This window comes from Dromaius novaehollandiae, chromosome Z, assembly GCF_036370855.1.
Source record: "Dromaius novaehollandiae isolate bDroNov1 chromosome Z, bDroNov1.hap1, whole genome shotgun sequence".
NCBI classification, from domain to species: Eukaryota; Metazoa; Chordata; class Aves; order Casuariiformes; family Dromaiidae; genus Dromaius; species Dromaius novaehollandiae.
Genome location: NC_088132.1, coordinates 8189506 through 8210887, shown reverse-complemented (window position 1 = coordinate 8210887; position 21382 = coordinate 8189506). Strand labels below are relative to the sequence as shown.

Here is a 21382-nt window from a genome sequence, read left to right as displayed (position 1 = left end):
TCTTGGTAGGGAGGGTGTTAAATTTAATGCTTTGCTGCTAATAGTTTCTTGATCTATTTTCAATTCTGCAGAAAATAAAGCTCATGAAAAGAGAATCAAATTACTAAATATTTCACATTGTGCTGTTTACTGACCAGCCCATATTTTATAGCTTCAGTTTCATAACCCAAATAAAATAAAACTTAACTTTTGAGTATCAAGGAGAAGTTTATTACTGTCAGCAACAAAAGGAGTCATTTCTAAAAATAAACGTCTGTATGTATCTTCTGATTTATTAAAGAGATGTTATCTAAAACAGAGATAAGATCATTTTATGGCCTTATGGGTATTACAGCCTTTAATCACTATTTCGACTTCTCTGCTGCAACCTATGACAACCTGCAGAGCAGCTGTAAGTGAGCTTGTGAGACAGAAGACTAGATCAAGGAAGGAAATACGGGTATTTTTTCAACTGCTTTCTAGGGACCTTCTCAGATTTGTAAAGAACACTTCCTAGTAAACCTCACAGAACACATCTATCTCTGAATTGTCATTGGCAAGGATGGTCCCATTCTGGTAACACTCTTGTTGCTTTCTTTCTGTTGTGCAGCTTAATAATGAGTCAGTTTAGCTAGCTGGTCCATCATAAAAATTCAGGCCACGGGTTTATCCCCTGCTTTATGACCTAATAGATAGCAACTGCCCATAAAGGTCATCTTCATCCTCCACTTGCCATTTTTTGGTGACCTACTCTGACAATGCCCTCATGCTGCCATTGGCGCAGATCTGACTGAGGAGTCATACACTACTTTTCACAGTTCAGACAAAATCCACTGCCAGCAAAAAGGAAGTAAGGGGAGCATGGTGTTATGAAGCAGGCTATCCTTTGGGCAGTAGCTAACTATTGCACCAGCTCACTGGGAATATTTCATAAGCTCATCTTAACACATCTACTAGAGGTTACTAGCCTGTATCTTTAGCAATTTCTCCCTTCTCCGAATAAGGAAGTAGATACCTTCCCTCACTTGAAGGGAAAAACATTCTTCTCAGAAGATAACTGAAGCTGATAATGTTCCCCAGTTGCACATTCCCTCCTGTCCTTTTGTTTGTTCTAGCACTCATTACTCTGGTGGTTTTTGCAGCAAGCAAAGTCAGCAGAAAGTCTTTTATTCTCTCCCTCCTCCTCCAATTTTACTTTTCCACCCATCTAACATCCTGAAGTGTGCAAATGGCATTACAAAAAGGAGGATGGGTGCACGCTGCTGGAACCAGCAACACAGTAACTAGCGTCTGGAATGGCTTAGGTTGTTGTGGAACCTCAGTGCCTTTTTACTTTCTGTGAAAACTAGAGAGGCTTCCAGTTGATCATGATGTGAAGTGAGAAAAATTTTGAAATCCTAGAATTTTTAAGAGAACTAGAAAAATGTCCCATTCTGCACTACTAATAGTATTAAAGTAAAACTTAAAGCTGTAACTATGTATCTAGTATATAAGTTTATATTTAGGGCAAAAAAAAGCCAAACAACTATGTGTACTCTGGCTCTCATTTCATTTTTTAAAGCCAAAAAGCTTTATTTCCAAGCATTTCAAGCGGAAAAAATATTCAAGTTATTACTTTTGAGGTAAAATGAGACAAGTGACCAGACTAGAATTTGTAATAGAAATTCTGTTGTAAATTTAACCATGATATGAAAGTGTCTACTTAGTGCTACTATTTCTGATAATGGACAACTATTTCTGATAATGCAACTATTTCTGATAAGAGACAGTTAAATTATTGCCATACCTTACTCCAGATAAACTGTCAAAAGCATGAAGATCCAATACATTGGAGAGATCAACTCTATGCAGGGGAAAAAAAAAGAAGCTTTATGTTTTCACTACATTTACATATTGTGTATATTTAAACAACTATTTAAAAAATGTTTCATTTACATATTGTGTATATTTAAACAACTATTTAAAAAATGTTTCATTTAAGCTTAGGTTTGTTTTCTTGCCTATCATTCTAATGCCATCAAGCACTGGCAGATAGAGCATAGTAGATAAGAATATCTCCTATACTGTGCTACTACTAAAATAGGTCAGGTTTTATTGGAATTTTAAATAGTTTGTCCTATGAGGAAAAGCAGTTTTTAATTACACAGTAATACCTAAGCACAAAAAGAAGATTTTAAAAAAATACAGAGAGAATAAAATATAACAAAACATTACCAAGAAAAATGATAAAATCTCTCACACCAAATGCCTGAAGAAAGACTGATCCTGTCTCTAATTGGGAATAGGAACCTTGAAGTTCTTAGCATTTCTTTTGCACCCTCAGTATTTACTAATATATATCCTCTCAACAAAGCATGAAACTTGGTAATTTAAAACACATACACACACTAAAACCCAGAAGTATGGAGTCATACTAACACACAACCAACACAACTGAAGCTTTTGTATTTACAACTTGAGCTAAGTATAGCAGTAATAGGCATACTGTCTCTGCCTACACAGAGGAAATGAGCCACACACTTTCCCAAATGTTTCCTCGAAACAGATGAGTATCAGTATCCAAAAACTTCAGCTCTTACTTTAGTTCTGAGAAGGACATAAACTAGTGATCACAGATTTTCAGTTCCCCTCTTCACATTCCCCTTCAACAGACCAGTGATGTCTGACCCTTTCTGTCCTGTATTGCTGTAGCTTGGTTAAAAAAATCAAGTCCCTCTGTATTTTTCAGACTCTTCAGTGAATACGCACCTGGCATGTACCACTGTATTCTGAGTGCGGAACTGACAAGCAATTGATGCTCAGCGTTTGCAGCCTTGGACTGAAGCTAGCTGAGGAAAACCCAGACTGCTTGGCAGTTGAGTTCTCCAGACTAACAATTTTCCACTAAGTACGTACGGACTGGCATTTTCAGAGAGTGGATTTCAAGAGTAAGGGAGTAGATTTCAAGAGTACACAAAAAACCCACATAACTAATTGTAGGACTATTTGACAAATCTAGAGTCCTTGTCTGAGAATATGGGATGTTAGAACATCGCATCAGAACTGACCATAAAATGCTTTCAATACTGGTGAAACAAGGCAATACTACTCTTAAATTCCTTCTCAGCAACAACTAAGCTTCAGCTGCTGAAATATTCACAAGAAGTTTGCGGTGAGGCAAATGCTGTTGTGAAGAATTTCAGCTCTAAAAGCCGAACCTTAGATCAGTGAAAATGGTAACTTGGAACAGAGAGTGCTGACTGGATTTATTTGTAAGAACAGCTGCCTGTAACACATGCATAACTTTTTTGGAAAAGTGATACACGTTCATTTTATTTGTAATACTGGTTTCACTGCCAATAGCACATGATAGCCTTATAAATGTAATTAAGCTCAATACAGGGAACACATTTACAGATGAGAGGTTAAAAAAAACTAGAGACCTGTGGAGTGTAGCCAGTACTATTATTAAACTTTTACGCCCAACAGCAACCTTACAAAGCCATTTCTAAGATGAAAGTTTTATAATGTATAATAATACATAAATAAAACTTCTGAAGTTTATGACCAGCTGAGTTTGAATTGTCTATTCTCAGCGGCATCCTGAAAACTCATAACTGAGTTACAGAAATACTCAAAAAAGTGCTATATTGCTCTCTTTAACATACTGACTTTCAATGGACAAAAAAAAAGCTAATTAAAGAAAATACATTCTCAAGTAACATGTTAATAAACTAATTTTGTGCCTGTTTCACTTTTGGAATGTTTAATCATGGAGCGACAGTATGGGTCATTCACTAAAGAATATTTACTAGTGACACAAGTGTTGTCATTGGGGACTGGATCTGAGGTCCACTTAATCCAGTATCTTTTCTCTAATACTTCCTGGCACCAGACATCAGAGGAAGGTACAGATGTGGATATTATACTTCTCTTCCTAATTCTCTGTAGACAAATACTGATTTAAGCCTCAAAGCATGAAGTTTAATATCCTCTTCAAAACTGTTGGTGACACTGGATACCATGATCTTTATAGAAGTCATTCTTTTTTTGTATCTTACAAAAAGTGCTTGGCCTCAATCTTCCACTGATTTCCCATGGCATTAAGACCAAATATATATACAATTTACAGAGGATTTAATTTTACCAGTATAATTTGCTTTTTTTCCCCAAAACTTTTCACTGATCATTTCTGTTCCCTGCCTTGTAACACAAGAACAAGACACACTTCATCTCCTTTCTCAAAACTGCTCATTATTTTCAGGAAAGTTATTATGTTGCCACTTCTTCAATTTCAGTTTGAGTAATCAGTTTCAAACCTTTTGTCATATAAGTTTTTTTCCTATGTCCTAATTATTCTTCAGACACCCCTCACTGGTAGAAGTAGCATTTCCCATTCCTCGCAATACTATAAACTCCAGAATTCTAACCATTATTAAATGTTCCCAAAAGTTTACTAAATTTGAGGAAAGGGAAATGCTGCAACTGTATCTCTGTAAATCTGCCACTTAGCAGCATTTTTTCTTCTTGTATCTTTCAATCTTTCATGCTACACTCAAAGTACTCACATAAGATTAAAAACTCTCACACTGCATAGAGGTCATGGCAAGTATAAGTAATACAGAAATCCCCAAAATAAAAGATAGTCAAATTTTGATATTGTGGAGTTTGCTATGAGTAAATATCTAAGATTTACCATCAGAATAAATTCCTGGTTAAATTTAAACTGGGGTCACCAGAGCATTCTCACCTCCATCTACAGACAGAGAAAAATGCCAGTAGCATTACTCAAATCTATAAAACACTACACTTAATACTACTGAATCTACGTAATAGGACAAGTTCAAAATTCAAAAATCTGCAGCAGAAATCTAAGGTGATTGGTTACACTTTAAAACCTGTATATATATAAAAATTTGGGGATCATTAAAGGCTTGATTATTGGAATTGTTCACAGTCAATTAGAACTTGCTTTTTGAAACTATATCCCTAAACGACAATAAACCCATTGAAGAAAATAAGCTTTTATATAATAAAAAGAGACACATGATGATTTAAGAGAAATGATTTAGTTACGATCACTAGAAGAGCAACAAATCAACGATATGAAGCATGCATTAGTAATGGATTTTATGATCCCCTCTGTAGTACTGTTTATTCTTGTTCCAAACATTCTTCGATACAATTTAAAAGTTAATGAGAAAGAACTGTTGAGTTGTAGAAGCTACTTAAGCACGTTTCACCTCCCTCCTTGAACAAAATAATGAGAACAATCTGAGAATAATCCTTAAAAAGTAATATGACAGTCACTACAGAGAAGACTTCTTATAGGCCAACTGTTTAGCAGCAGGGCATAAAACTTCCAGCAATGATCAGATTGCAGACAGAATTTCAACTGAGTTAACAGAAATGTTAACAAGCTTAACATTTTTGGAAGTGTAGACCAGGCAAATGCTGACCTTCAGATAAATATCAAACAACAAACATTTGTAAAAGTCCTCAAAATTCTGGGTTGTTACCAAACAAAATACATGTTTTACACTGGCACTTGCTAGTCTCATCTGCTCAGCCAGCATCAGCAAATATTTCTCTCCACACTTTCAAACTGCATTTGACAATAACTTTAGAAAGCTAAGCATCTTTTATTAGGACTGTGTCTACTATATATCTGGCGATTGATAAATAAACCTATTTTAATACTTACAGAAATGACTTAACGTCTAAATTGTGTATTACAGGAGTATAGTGTGCTTTTATCACATTGTAGTCAAACGATTCATTTAACAGCACACAAATCAGTACAAGCAGTTTGAGAGATACACTGCTTTTCCTCTTCTTTTCCTCTAAGATTCCCGGGAAAAGCATCTCCAAAGAGTACGACTTTGTTAAACAAGAAATCTGAGTCACGACTTTCAGTGAAAAACAGCAAGAACAATACCATTACTTTTCCTTCTACAAACTCCCACGACTGCTTTCAAAGTCATTTTGTAGGAGCAATTTTTTGCAGTAGCCATCAGGAGACAAATCATTAAGCTGACTTAGCAAACAAAACTGCTACAGTGCATATGTGATCAGCGATTAGCTCTGATACCACATGGCCTTGCAAGCCTTTATACTCTTTATTTACAAGATCTCGTTAACGAGTTATGAGAGTAACTTCAAATTTCTACCTAAGACACTCCCTTGAAAATACGCTACATTTCTGAAATATACTGAAGCCAATTAAACTGTATCTATATTAGCATTTTTCAGGAGCTCACTGATTGTCTCACTCCATGAGTGGAAACTTTATCAAAATGTAATTTTAATCATTAAAAGGCATATTCATTCATAAACAAAATGCAGGTTTTGAAAAACTAACACCCAAGAACAAAGACCTAAGCTTTTGTAAAACCCACTTTTCTTGCAAATGAGAAATACTTATGATTACATAGCAATATCAAATAAAAAACACTAACGATAAGCTCTGTAAACTAAGCTACACTAAAATTCACAACAGTGAATTTTAAGTTTTATTCTGGGGAGAAGGATGTGAACAGTAATCAAGAAAAATACAACCAAAAAAACCCAAACGTTTTAACCTTTTTTAAAATTAGCTTTATCCTAAGTACTCAATAGTAAAATAGATCTTGACTTAAATATTTTTAATTCAGTAGTTTTCCTATAAGTGAACAGATCTAACAGTATATTAAAATTTGTCATGAAAGAATCAAGACATGGTACCTAGTAATACTGGCCAATTTAATACCTTGATCTTTGTGTTTCTATAATTTTGACAAATCCATTTATTGACCTGAAATGCAATGGAAAAATGAGAAGTTAGATACAACCGCAACTGTAATGTCTTGATTAAATAATTTAGGTAATGGAAAGTAGCTTCAGAAATAGCACAACAAAAATCTCAACTCTCTTCTTAACTTGCTGAAAAACTGAACAGACATCCCAGCAAGCTTCAATTTTGTGACTTTTTCATATTCTAGGTAAAGGTTAGGAAACTTCACAAGCTCTGACAGCAAAATACTAGCATTGGGAATAGAGTTTGCCTAAACAAGACTCCTCCCCAATATCCACCGGCTGATCGAAGCCTTTTTACTTTAATTATTTACTACTGTATTAGAGGTTTGAATTCTAATGTATTTCCTAATTCTAATGTTTCATTTTAATTGTCATGGTATTGAGACAGAAAGGTGGGACATGCTTTTGATTACTGTTTTGTTTCAGGACATTGGTTTATTTACACCCAAGCCGTAATTATTTGGTACCTCTTCCATATTGCTCTGTATTTCCTAATGAACTCGTATGTACTAGCAATTTTTTTTCCGATGGTTACTTCAGCAAAATATGAACTGTTGCTCTAAATATAAAAGAACATGAAAACTTGAAGTCCTGCACTTAGTAGATAATAACAAATCTTACTTATACATGCAAAGAGTTAAGATTGTGGAAGAACATTAATGTATTCAAATGCCTTTAGAAAGGGGCAGTCTCTTTTTCCCTATTAAGCTAATGATTTATATCAGACTAATGATATCTGATTTCTGTACTAACAGCATGAAGGAAGTAATTAAACAAAATATAACTTTTCAGATGGTACAGCATTACAGTCATGCCAAAAGTTCCATACCTGACAGATGTTCTGATTTTATTCAGTTCTTCCCCTGAAACCAAATCTGTTTTATTGATGATTATAAGATCAGCTAATGCAACTTGCCTACGCATTAAGGGGGAAAAAAAAAGACAACTTGAACAAATACTTTCTCTGTAAGGCAGAAATACAGTATTTCCCACAGCACCAAAAAAATTTACGTAAGTATTGTCAGTACAGAGAGTCAAGCATTAATCAAAATAGAGTATCAAGGAATATGACTACCATAGCATTGGCTTATCCTTGAGGTACTCTACTGTGACACAAATGGTGAGTCCTACATGCTACAGAGGTCTGTTACTCTTTTTTAAGAGGTCATCTACTTCAAAGTATTTGGTGATTTATGAACCCCACAAGCCCCTACTTCTTTTGCATATATTCTTCGTAAAGTGACATTTGACATATCTTTGCTTTATGAAGACTTCTATTGTTACAGTTATCCTTAATCATTGTAGCTCCACATCTAGCAAAAAATATTTCTCTGTCTTCATTTTTACTTTGTGCATCTGATAGATCCTTACATACAATTCATTGTTTTCCAACACAGGTGGTTTCCCCTCCATTTATATAAAATCCCATCCCTCTTTAAAAACATATTATAAGAGTCAGATTTGAATATAAAGACCAAACGGAGCTTGAAGTCATTTGTGTATTTTCTGCCTCATGACATTAATCTACTTTATTTTAAAAGCAAAGAAGAAAGGCTTTATAAAAGAAACTAAGAAACTCATTCCAGCAGAGATGGCATTTCTAATGACCTTCCTATACCGTAGTAGCTAACAGTTAACGATACACAAAAACAGTTTTTATACCTAGATGCTTCATTGATGAGGCCTTCTGGCTTCTCCTCTGTTAAATGCTGGACAAAAATTAAAACAGTTGGATTAAGCATATTCTAATGACATTCAAATTCATCTGCAATTAAAGGAAGGCAAAACAGCTGAAATATGCTTTTCAAAAAGAAATTAAGAAAAATGCCATCTAGAATTTTTCTATAAAATGATGGTGAAAAAATAGGTTTATTCATTCACAATTATAGAAACTTTTATCATTCCTTTTATAAAAACTTTTCCCTTTTAATGAATTTTATGATTATAGTGCTAAAGAGTTGGAAAAATGTATTTTAATATTCATTTTTAATTAATTTTCATATTTACTATACAGTTAAAAAAGTCATCATGACATACATAACAGTGGAACACATTACAAAAAAATCGAAGTACAGTAGTTTATCTAATGAGTTTGATGTTGACTGTTAAAGCTGGATTAGGCTTAGAGTACAGAGTTTCATATACATAAACACATATTCCTTTTCTCTGAAAGATACGCCAAACTGTACTTTACAATAACAACTCATAACTTATGTTCTAGGTCTAGACAGAATAGACAATTACTCCTTGGTGAGCTTGCCTATCACCAGTTTTTGCTGCCTATTAAAGCAATAACTGGGCAGAAAAGACAGTGAGCACTAACAAAAGAGGCAGCATCTGATCTTGCTGCAGGAGTTTCATATCTTGCCACATGCAGCTTCGTGCTCTACTTGTCTGCAAAACCTAACCCCCTTGCAAAGAATTAGTGAAAGAGAAAAAAAAGCCTTCATCAACCAGAAGCACATGATGTAGCAACTTAACTTTAAAGCATTACTTTCAAAAACAATTTCGACTGACCAACAGTCTGAATATATTGAAACAGCTAAGCTACAGCTACAAATTACTTTCTGCCCACTCTGCTGGCAGGGACTGTGATCTCCAGGGGAGAAGCATCACAGACACCTGGAGGCAATAACATTTTAAACTGATACTGCAACATTAATCAGAGCTCATCTCTCATACCTTACATATGTGGGAAGGTTATACAATCCTATGCATTCATTTATCAGCTCTAAATGAACAGCAATACTACTTTAAAACTGATTTCGTTTAAAAGATGCAGTAATATGCAATGAAGGTGGAATTAACTGCCATGGGAAATACATAAACAAACAATAAACTTTTTTTCAAGTGCAATGGTCAGACATCTAACATTATCTGACTTTTAAAAAAACATAAACAGAGTATTGTATTGTATCGATATATTTTCTTGGCTTTTTTTGTCAAAACTATATTCTGATTGTGCACAATCTGAACAGAGGATAACAACACGATGACTGGAAAGAAATCTCTCTCATGACCATTTTTTGTAACTGTGTTTATTGACTCTATTGAATTAAATGCTGTCAGATTCGTGCACTGAAAAGAACAATGTCAGTGGCCTGGATATCAAATTCTGAAAGCAGAGAACTGTCATTTCAAGTTGTCCAATTACTTGCCCTTGATTTAAAAAATGAATATTTCAGATTGCTGAGTGACAATCCCATTAGAGTGACAGCCCATGATATCAATCACCACTCTAGTTTCAATTTGGCTGGCTAGCCACAGGGTACTATTTGTCAGCTTTGCTTGTGAGGGGCTGGGTCTCTGAAGCATGACATCCTTAAATTGCTGCCTATTATCCCAATGTCATTACTTGTACTGCCTTCAGAATTCTTTGAATCACAAGCAGCTGCTGAGGTCAAGCGTTCCAACCAGAGGAACTGGACAAGTTTGCCAGCAGTTTACACAAAGTGAAAGTTATTTAAAGTTCCTATTATTGTGGGTGGACATCAGGCTTATTGATTAAATAATGTAACAATTTTCGCTGGGCTGCAAAGATAGCAATGGATAGAAAAGCTGAATGTTTCAAAACATTTTTATTGTTGCTGACATTTTACCTGCAAGTTTAAATATTTAAAATTTTTATTTTTTTAACAAGAATTTAGTACTGTCTTGTGCAACAAAACTGTATTTGATTCAAGTCAATAAATCAGCATTGCATAAGGAGAAAGATAACATTTTTGCAAGTAATAAAACACATCTGTTGCAGTGGCTTTTTGTGATAGTTGAGCTGATTTAAAATCTGGTTCCTGATGAAAAGGGCAAGCCTCGTTCTATGTCCCTTCGCATCAATCTTCCACTAACTCCTTTGCAAAAGTTCATACAAAACATGACAGCTACACTCCCTGAACCGGCTTGTTAGAGGCTTAGGAATGTTCCATGCAGGCGCAACGGGAACTGACAAAAGCACAGGACTGTCTCCTTTGGGTAGTAGTTAGCTATTAGAACAATTCAATTGAAATGAGAAACACAAATATTCTGAGCAAAATAAAATTTTAAGAGACAGCTTCCCTTTTCTTTCTTACCACTATTCTTCAGTTTTATCACTTTATTTTCATAAATTGTAAAAATAGAGAATATGGAGATATTAAAAACACTTTCAAAGAGCAATGGGATCCTTATATCACAGGGAATCTTTTCTTATGATCACATCTTCTCTTACGTAAGACTGCAAATTCACTACATAATTGATGTACTGACTACATCAATTTTTAAGTTGCAAATAATTATTTCTAAAACTAAGTATTAAAGAAATATTTAAATTATCTGAAATAATCACCATTTCCACTCTTACTCAGCATCACTGTTCTACACGTCTGCTCCTCCATTGCACCTTATGTACTCCTCTAATACCTTTTGTCTACTTCCATGTAGTAAAGTCCTCTTTTAATGTGAAATGGTACCTAGTCCCCTGGCTCATTCATCTCCCTGCTCACTACAATTCCCACAACACCAGCTATCTTCCCCTGATTTGCAGCCCTAACTCACTGGTTGCCAATCTGGTATCTGAAGTCCTTACTTCTTTCAAGTGAAACATGAACCCATGACAGGAGTCTGTAAGACAACTTTCTGCAACTGGTTTTACCGTAGTCCAAATGCCTATTGGGAATACAACAAAGATACCTCAATGAAGCAACAGATCTAGAAGGAATCAAATGTCTAGCAACCTGACAATTCTTAATAGACATGCTGCTGCATTGATAAGAACCTGGGAACTCCTGCGCATCAGTACTTCTTCATTAGCATTCATAACGTAACAGTAAGAACAAAAAAAAAGAAAGAATTCTTATAATGAACCACAGCAACTGCAATACATCGTCATCCACTTTAAGAATTAAAATAATTCTTAAATTTAATTCATCAGAATGAACATTATTGCAGGAAAGCTGTTCTTGTGTTGCAGAGTTTTGAAACATATAACAAATACAGTGTGTTACCTGCAATCCATACTTTGCATCAACAACAGATACAATACCTGAAAGAGAACATATAGAAAAAGAGTAGAAATATGCTCAGAACTGCTAACAATTTGTTAACAAATTATTTACTTCCTGTGCAACTACTAAAGTGAGAGTATCATCACATTTACAACTGCTTATAAAATTTTCAATGCTTTGAATGGATCTGAATATTACTCGTATCTGTAGTAGAAGAAAGACTACCAAAACAAGTAAGAGAAATTCTCACAAGATGCATGCCTCCCTTCTTCAAGGCAGCAGCAATTTGGCAGGAGATATGTTTTTACAGGTTATTGAACCAAATTAAGGGTGCTAACTCATGTACGTGGTCTTTCTGACTGCCAGTGACCAGGAATCTGCAATTCTCTCACAGAAAATTAGGATGCTGTTTCCTACACAACCATTTTCTTGGCTATATGGCTGTTTCATAGCCTGACCAAAGATTTAGTAGGATTTTTTTTAACAAAGCTAAAAAGTAAATTCTTTTCTACATTTAAAAACCCCAAAGACAAAGCCTCAACATTCAATATACTCTTTAATTATATGTAATGGCAGTTCATATTACAATAAGCTCACAGATTTTTAAGGGAACACACCAGATGAGCTGCTATTTGTTAGAGGGAACAAGAGTACAAAAGACAAAGAAGAGGCAAGAGGGAAGACAGGGGAGTCCAGCTGCTGACAAATACAAAAAAGTTCAGGTAAGAGAAAATGTTTTAGAAAACATTATACTGAAAAAAAAGCAAGCTGTAACATTACTTGTAAATAATGTTTCATAACATTTATTATTAAGTTTTTTCCCTTATACCACATAAATCGAGATCTCCCTTCTATCCTGAAACAAGGGTGAGAGCTCATGAAATCAAGCAAAGCACACACAACTTTTTGTTGAATGTAGCAAACTAAAAATAAAAAAATAAATAAATCAGGTCATCAAGTAGATAAACAAGCACCAGAATAAGCAAGTGGATCTCTGTGGCCAAATGGGGGGACAAAAACAGGAAGTAAGATTATCTCTTTCAAACATATTCCGAAGCCTCTTCCTAAATGATCCAAATACTGAACGCAGCAAGGGAATGTGAGCAGGTTGGAAAACAGACACACATGTCTTACCATCAAGATATATGTCACTTCCTAGCTCAGAATCCACCCAGAACATGGAGGCCACAGCTCCTAAGAAGTGCAGTACATTCAGTTGCAAAATGGACATTTTCTGTTATGTTATCAACAGTAAGATATTTATAGAAAAGTTATTTGTAGTGTTGTATTTTAAGCTATTTCTCTTCTGAACCCTTGGAGGAAAAAAATAATCAAGCATCATAAATGTCAAATACTCAACCACACATTTGATCTAACAACAGTTGCCAAAGCATTGTACCTGTGTGTACATGAACAGTTCCGATTAAGAAAAGCTTTAAAAATCTCACAATTCCAGATGCAAATAAGTTGTCTAAATTACCTTATCTCAGTGATATCAACCACCTGTCATTTCTATACTTCTCACAGAGCTCCTTCAATTCTAAAGAGATTTATGTACTCCTCATCCTTCACTTGCATACTGCTTTCCATAAAACTGGACAGCCTCTCCTTTTCTCTCCTTCTTTGTTCATTCATCTCATATGAATCTTTAGTGTGGGTTCATCTTGCAAACTAGTATTAAACTGGCAAAGCAAATCTATAACAACTAATCAGATATAAACCCCTAAGCAAAATGTTATGATAGTTCCACTTACTGATACGGTTCCCTCTCATACTTAACAATTTTAAATATTCACAGAATAGGGGAAAATGGACAGAACTGGACACAATTTTCACCACAGTTTCACAGTATTAACTTTTTTCAACAAGAAAATCTATGATTTTTTTTAAATTAACATTATTTCTTATGCAATGTAATACTGCGGTGGCTATTTTTCCAAGATGTTATGGGTACGAAGGGGTATCACAAATATTTTGTTCAGTCAGTGTGAACATATTTTTTCTGACATCTTAAGTATTTATCAATGAAATAAACATACCATACTGTTTAAATTAAAATACACATCATACTTTAAGATATAAATAGTAATTCCTTTGCAAATTCAGACTCAGGTAACTACAGTCTCTCTTTTTACAGTAGTTTTCTATGATTATAAAATGAACTCATAACGATACAGAGATGAACCACGAGTAGTGAATGTTGATTGAATCAGGGATTACTTCAGAAAAACTTAATCTCTACAAGTCCATGAAACCAGAAAGGCAGCATAGAAGAGTGCTGAGAGAGCTGGCCAATGTCCTTGCAAGGCTACTCTCTACTATCTTTAAAATGTGGAGATTAGCGGAGGTCTCCAAGGCCTGGGGAAAGGCAAATATTGCACCTAGCTTCAGCAAAGGCCAAGAGGACAATCTAGGAAACTAAAGGCCAGTTAGCCTCACTTTGATCCCTGAGAATATCACAAACTGAATTTTCCTGGAACACATGTGAAAGAGAAGACAGCGCTCAGGAACAAGCAGCACAGATTTAGCAAGGGTAAATCACACCTGGCCTTCTGTGAAAAGATGACTCGTGGGTAAGGGGAGAGCAGTAGATGTCATTTACCTCAACTCTAGGAAGGCTTTCATAACCCTCTTCCATAATATTCTTGTACCCAAGCTGGGACATTGCAGCCTGGATGGTAGGGCAGGAGAGTTGGATGGGCAAAAGACTGGTTGGATAGTCAGGCTCTGAGGGTCACGGTTAATGGGTCATACCCTAAACAACTGCTGGTAAAAAGTAGGGTACCACAGGGGTCTATCATGGAATCTGTCCCATTCAACATCTTTTTAGGGATCCACAGGAGGGAAGGGAGGGAACTCGCATCAAATTTGCAGATGATACCAAACGTGGCAGGGGAGGTGGGAAATCAGTTGATATGCTTGAGGGCAGGGCTGCCATTCAGAGGGACCTGGACAGGTGGGAGGAACTGGCTGACAGGAATCTGATGAAATTCAGTGAGGGCAAATGCCGAGTTCTGTCTCTTGGAAAGAAGAGCCCTAACAACAACACAGGCTGCAGACAGACTGGCTGGGGAAGCAGCTCTGCTGAGAAGTCTCTGGCGGACAAAAAGATGAGCCTGGGCCTGCCACGTGCCCTGGGAAGCAACAGCATACTCAGCTGTGTAAACAGAAGCACAGCTCCAAGAGTGAGGGGAGAGGTTTTCCTCCTCTACTGAGGACTCAAGAAGTGACATCTAGATATTGTGCCCAGTTTGGGGTCTCCCAATACAGGAAACTTGCCAATAAACTGAAGCAAGTTCAGCAGAGAGCTACCAAGAAGGCTGGAGACTGGAGCACAAGGCCTACAAAGGCAGGCAGAGGGAACTGGACTTGCTCAAGGTGGAAAAGGGATAGCTTCAGGGGGACTTAACAGCAGACCTCAGTGCTATGCGAAGATTATCGTGAAGCTGGAGTCAGGCTTTTCACAGTGGTGTGTGGTGGGAGGATGAGAGACAATGGTAATAAGTTGAAAGAATAGGTACAAACTGTATCTGAGGAAAATGTGTTTTTCATTATGAAAAGACAGACAGCAGAACAGGTTGCCTGGACAGGTTGTGTCATGTTCGTGCTTGGAGGCTTTCATAATCCAACCGGATAAAGCCCTAAGCAACCTACTCTGATCTCATAGCTGACTGTGCTTTGGGCAGGAGGACTGGACTAGAGAACTATCAAGGTCCCTTCCAACCTGAAACATTCTATGATTATAGTTATTTTTACATGCTAGGCCTCATTAGCTGCTGCTAGGGCAGAAGCTTCTGGAGTGATGAAATACATGGTATCCTTTGTACGGTCAGTTATCCTTCTGTATGGATATCCTGAGAATGTAAAAATGGAACATACTAAACTGGCAGGCATTCAAGATTAATCTTGAGGAAAGGAATCCACAAATATTTAGATAATTGGGACCACAGTTTAGAAAGAACTTGGAAACCCATGAATGAGAGTATATAGACAGAGATACATGAACAGAAATATTTTGTTCTTTTGCACAAACACGCTTACATTTAAGTAAGACAGTTCCACAATGATAGTTCTTGCAGAAGTTTGACAAAAATAATGCTTTGCACTGGCATGTAACAGACATTCTGGAAACGAAAACTGACAATGGAAATGTAAGAACCTGCTACCTGTGTAATAGGTATGTTCTTTCTGAGGACAAATTGGGAGTATGGTACTCTTGTTTCTACTAAAAAGGCCCTATAAAATGGATCCTACCAACTGTAGGATGTGTGCTGCACATTCATCAAAAAATCGTTATTTATTTTTAAAGGAACTGATTTAACATGCATCACTGCCACAATATGAAGCAAAGGAGGAGCTGAGAGCAGAGATGGTGTCTTATTTTTCAAAATATCCCATTCTTATTTGCTGACAGGGCTGTCTAAAGGAATCAAACACATAGTAAAAACAATAACTGAACTAATTCTAATGTCTAAAGTTGTCCACCTGACCTGCAAGATGCAGTCCCCCAGGCACCACTCTGTATCAACACCAAAATATGCCAGGTGTTTACAGTGCTTACTTATGCAAGATATAGCAAGGGCCACAAGATCTAATGGTTTTCTGATATCTATTGATTTTTCCCCCAAAAGCTTAATAGTTTTCCAATTTGACTGAAATAGGATTTGTGTGTAACACAGGCCAAATCAATGTCTTTTCTTTTAAAGAAAATTACTTTACCATGACAACTATTTAGCTTTGAGCTGGAAAGTGTCTGTCTCCTTCAATGAGAAACAACTGAATTACCAGTAAGAATTTCCTTCACTTTCTTAGTCAACAACAGATTTTTAATTGATACAGAAAAGACTGATTTAGATAGTTATTACTACTGTGAACCTGCACTTACACACCTTTCTATAATAAATATCACTAAACCAAAAAAATTCTAAGATCTATTATTGGTCTGTGTACACCACAGCAATATATTCATATCTTTGGCAGCATATTTTATGCCTTCACAAAATGCAAGGCCTAGGACAACCAACATAACAGTACATTAGATGCTACAAATTTACTGTTTGAAAGGAGCAATGTAAAACAATAAAAAACTATTCAAAGCTACCAGTTTTAGAGTACATTTCTCCATGCCTACTGTCTTCTCAGAAATACTTCTCAGCAAGGCTTACAAGTTACTTCTTTGACAGAAATATATTTTAACTGGATTTCTGTTTAACTTTAGGGTCATCTCTGTTCCAGAAAAAAGCCTGCCCATTCACCAAATTCCTTAACTAATTCAGCTTCAGTCTATACAGCTGTACATACAAGCACACACCCACTACTTTATAATACATTTCATATAAAGGGAACTGACTGGTGAGCAAATAAGCCTTTCATAAAAACAGAATAATTATCATGGTTATGAAAAACATGCGTAATGCAGACTACCTGGATCTGCCAGACCAGTTGTTTCTAACAATATATAGTCAAATTTTCCTCTCTTTTGCATCAGATTCTCAATAGCCTTCACACCATTGTCCCTGTAAGAAGAAAAAATTAAACCTGAGAACATGGAAGAGAAGCTAAAACACATATAGATGTGTATCTTCTGATGCAGAAGACAGTGGCAGTGTAATCATCAAAGCAAAGATCTGAATCAGGACTCATAATGTACACAAAAAATTCAGTCATTAAGCTGCTACTCTAGTATTAGAAAAGCTGTAATTTTTCTATTTTATTTTTGTCTGAAAATAGTATTTGTCTACTCCCCAAACACACAATAAATGTGTAAAGTAGAACTGTGATTAAGTGACTTTTTGATTTGGCAGCTGAGATTAAAAAAAAAGAGGGGGGGAGGGGGGAAACAGGACTGAACCATGCTTTTGTATATTTCCCCCTCCTCCCCCGTCACCAGCAAAATAACAGCATGTCTCATTTACTTAAATCTCAGTAAATGAAGTCAGCCTGAAGCAAGAATCTACTGCATTTTACATAAGAAACCAATGTTCAAGCATAGCAGTAATGGCAGAATTTGTTACATCCTACTAGAGCACAATGCAATAGGGTCTTCTGTCTTCCATGCACTATCCCAACAGAAAGGGCACGCAACCATGCCTTCCAAGTTTTCAGAACAAATAGGCACCTTTCTTAAAAACTGACCACAAACTATTTAGTATCCAAACAAAGAAAACAACATGACACAGACGCACTTATTTTTTAGCATGGCCCTCAGCTTATGATTTGGAATATCATGTTTCACTAGTCTCTTCATCAGAGGCTCTCTCTGTCTCTGCACTTTCTGAGGTATAAAACATTCCAGCATTAACCAAAATACAGAGTAAGAAATACAGAAGAACTATTTAGCCCACCAATTAGGTCACTTTAGTCCTAGTTCCAACTTCCCTGGATGTTTAACTCTACAAATAAAAGGGAGTAATATTAAAAGAAATGGGAGTGCTTTAAACCCTAAAATATCCAGTTGGTGTTTAGATTAATATTTAGATCACTTTTCTGGAAGACATTAAGTCCAAATCCAGTAACGCAGCAAAAAGAAACGAATTTCAATCTCACAAATTCCAAATCTTGTTTTACCTGACTAAAGAAACCACAATCAATACTGACATCAGTTTTAAGACTCAAGCACTGGATGCCCTCTCCTTTTGTCAATTTCCCCCAAACCTGTTGTAACAACTTTAGGTAATATTCCTTCCTTACTTTACTGAACAGCACAGGCAACCATTTCTGAGCTCCAGCCATTCTTCATAGAGTTCTCCCCCTTGACTGATTGCCAGAGACTTCTCCAGGGCACTCCCTAGAAATATAAGGAATACCATAATTTTAACCTACAAACATATGTAAGAATGCTTGAAAAAGAGGTATGAAAGATTCAAGCAGGTATAAATTTCTCTTCTTGGATTATATTGTATTTTCTGAGACTACATTTTCAGAAATGTTCTTCAGAAATCAGTATTTTCCATTTTATGGAACATTTAAAAACCAAAGCCTGGTTCGTTCTACAAAGAACAAAACCCACAGGACGAAAAGCCAGCATAACTGACCCAAACATTGCTAAAAGAAAGGGAAATCAGCTTCTATCTCCATATCAAAAGCGTACACATTGGATACACATTTTATTTCACGCTTCATGGCCAGAAGGGTACCATACTTCATCTTTGTCATCTTTATTCCAAGTCAAAACACAGCACAAATTGTAAATGACACTGACCAGAGCACTGATATGAAATCATAGTCCTGACAGCTAAAAATCCTGCATAGGCAAGGAAAGAGGACAAAGCACCACAGAGACCAAGTATGCAACTCCCTCATTTTCTTTGTCTAAGACAATTTGTGATCTACAAGTAAAAGAGAGGAAGGGGAAAAAGAAAAAAAAATCATCTACCAAGATTTTAATACTCATCTGCTTGAAACTAAGTAGGTCATACGCAGGTAGAGCACTTCATGTAGTATATGTTCATTTACTTTACTCTGAGAGATCACGTTTATGTACAAGACAAAACAGATTAATGCATAACATTATTTTTTGAACACCAGCCACCAGACATTCTGCCTTTCTGAAAACTATGTGGTAGGACTATCACTAAAGTAATGGATTTAAAACCACAGAGTTCTTAATTTCCAGACACTTAACAGGACAAAGATATAATATTTGGCATTTTACTTCTAAAGAAACATTTATGCAAGTTTACATACCTTCTCCAAACTCATTTAGTATAACTGCTATTCTTTTACTATGTTGCTCTGTCAATATGTAATTTAGAAGAGTTGTTTTCCCAGCACCTAGAAGATAGACCGTATTTCTATTAAACTGTACAAAAGAGAAGAATAAATATTCAAATAAAAAAACCATAATTTTATGGATATGCATGCTCTAGACAAATCTGTTCCCTTCAGAAAACATGAGTTTCCTTTTTTATATCCTGTATTCTATTATAACCCTGTAAAAAATAAGTGATTTGCAGAGACATTTGAAAGTAAATCCACTGAACTCTTAGCACATTAAACCTCAGCTTTAAAAGACCCACAGATCTCCACTCATTAAGTGCTAGTATCTGAGACACTTACCCAGTTCCTTACCTGTCAGGCAGCCTTTTTCTGGATTTTTTGTTTTTTGTTTTTACTTTTCTCTTTAAAAATCATTCCGGCGACCAAACTATAAAGCCAGAACCATTGCAAGAAAAGGAACATTTATGTTTCTCCTTCCCATGGCCCTTTCTGAGCAATTCTTTCATCATCAGTAATCACTGCACACTAAGCAAAGTGTTCACAACTCCTATAATAGAAGAACACAACTAGGGGAACTCAGTAACACAACTCTAAACTTCCTTCCCTGCCCCTAGGTTTTTTGAAGGAGTATGATGTAGTACGAAGTTATTAAGAAGTCTGGAATGGTATGGGCCACCTGAGATTTAACTTGGTCTTTACATTTACAGTTTTACTTAAAGCTCCAAATAACCGCATTGGTTTAAGAGTGAGAAGTCAAAGCTTTCGTTTATAGGACTGCAACCGAGCCTGCATTTAATTGAGGCAAACCTATTACACCGCAGTCTGACAAAATCTGATCTGCCAAACACGAATAGCACAGAGGGGACCCTGAAAACACGCTCGCAGAAGTAGGAACGGGATCTTACGCAGCTATTCAAAACGGTTCCGCAGGTACATTACGACGGGAACCGCATTTACAGCGAGTGCCGGGGGACATCGCGCCGTGCCAGCCGGCAGGGGCTCGCCCAGTCGCCCGACTCCGTGAGGGGGGGCCGCTGCAGGACCTGCCGGCGCAGCCTAGCGCCGACGGGCTTCCCCGCGCCACCCAGCCGGCGGGCACGGGGGCAGGCTGCTCCTCACCCAGGTAGCCCGTGATGATGGTCACCGGGATCCTCGCGCTGGCGCCGGCCTGGGCTCCCCCCGCGCCGCCGGAGTCAATCGGGATCAGGTCAGGGCAGTCTTCGTCCTCCATGAGAGCAGGCCGCCGCGGCGGGGCAGGGACGCGGGGCGGCCGCTGTGGCGGCGCCAGGCGGAGAAGTCCCGCTCCCCCGCGCGGGCCGCCCTCCTCCGTAGCCGCCGCCGCCTCCTCGGCCCCAACGGCCGCAGCGCGACCCGCCGCCGTCCGCCCCCCACCCCCCACCGCGCCGCGCACGCCACCAACCGCGCACGCGCGCGCCACCGACGGCACCGCCTCCTTCTGCTCACACACCCCCTCCCGCGGCTTTCCCCCAGGCGCGCATGCGCTTTTCCCGTCGCGGCGGCGGCGCCTGGCCGCCCTGCTGCCGCGCATGCGCAGCAAGGAGGTGGTCGCCTCGGGGCGGCCGGAGCAGCGGCTGCGCCTGCGCCCTGCCGGCAGTTGCGGGTGGCGGCTCGGGGCCGCGGGGCGTCGGCGCCGGGCGCGTGCGGCCTGGCACCGCCCGCGGGCGGGGCGGGGCGGGGCGGGGCCGCGCGCCGTGTCCGTTATCGGGGTGGCAACGGCCGCCGCCCCGCCTCGCGGGCGGGGGCGCAGTGCCTCAGGGGGTGGGGGGCGGGCTAGAGGTAGCGGAGCGTCCCCGTGCAGATGTCGGCAGCCTTCTGCTTATTACTGCTTCCAAGGCCGGTCTCAGGTTAAAGAAAAGTGCAGATTCTCACCCAATGCGGCCCCCGGGTGAGATGCTGAGAGCATCTGGCCA

General features: G+C 37.9%; 1 protein-coding gene across 1 annotated transcript in view; it reads right to left on the bottom strand.

Annotated features, from left to right (window-relative positions):
• Positions 1-20930, bottom strand: part of LOC112983416 (zinc-regulated GTPase metalloprotein activator 1A-like) — a 30283-nt gene extending 9353 nt beyond the window's left edge. Inside the window, 10 exon segments of the mRNA XM_026100522.2 lie at positions 1766-1822; positions 6707-6751; positions 7583-7669; positions 8416-8462; positions 11733-11770; positions 12867-12926; positions 17157-17248; positions 18423-18519; positions 19419-19505; positions 20571-20930. Coding sequence (XP_025956307.2) covers positions 1766-1822; positions 6707-6751; positions 7583-7669; positions 8416-8462; positions 11733-11770; positions 12867-12926; positions 17157-17248; positions 18423-18519; positions 19419-19505; positions 20571-20682 — 722 coding nt within the window. The 5' untranslated portion in view covers positions 20683-20930.
• Between the last annotated feature and the right edge of the window lie 452 nt (positions 20931-21382).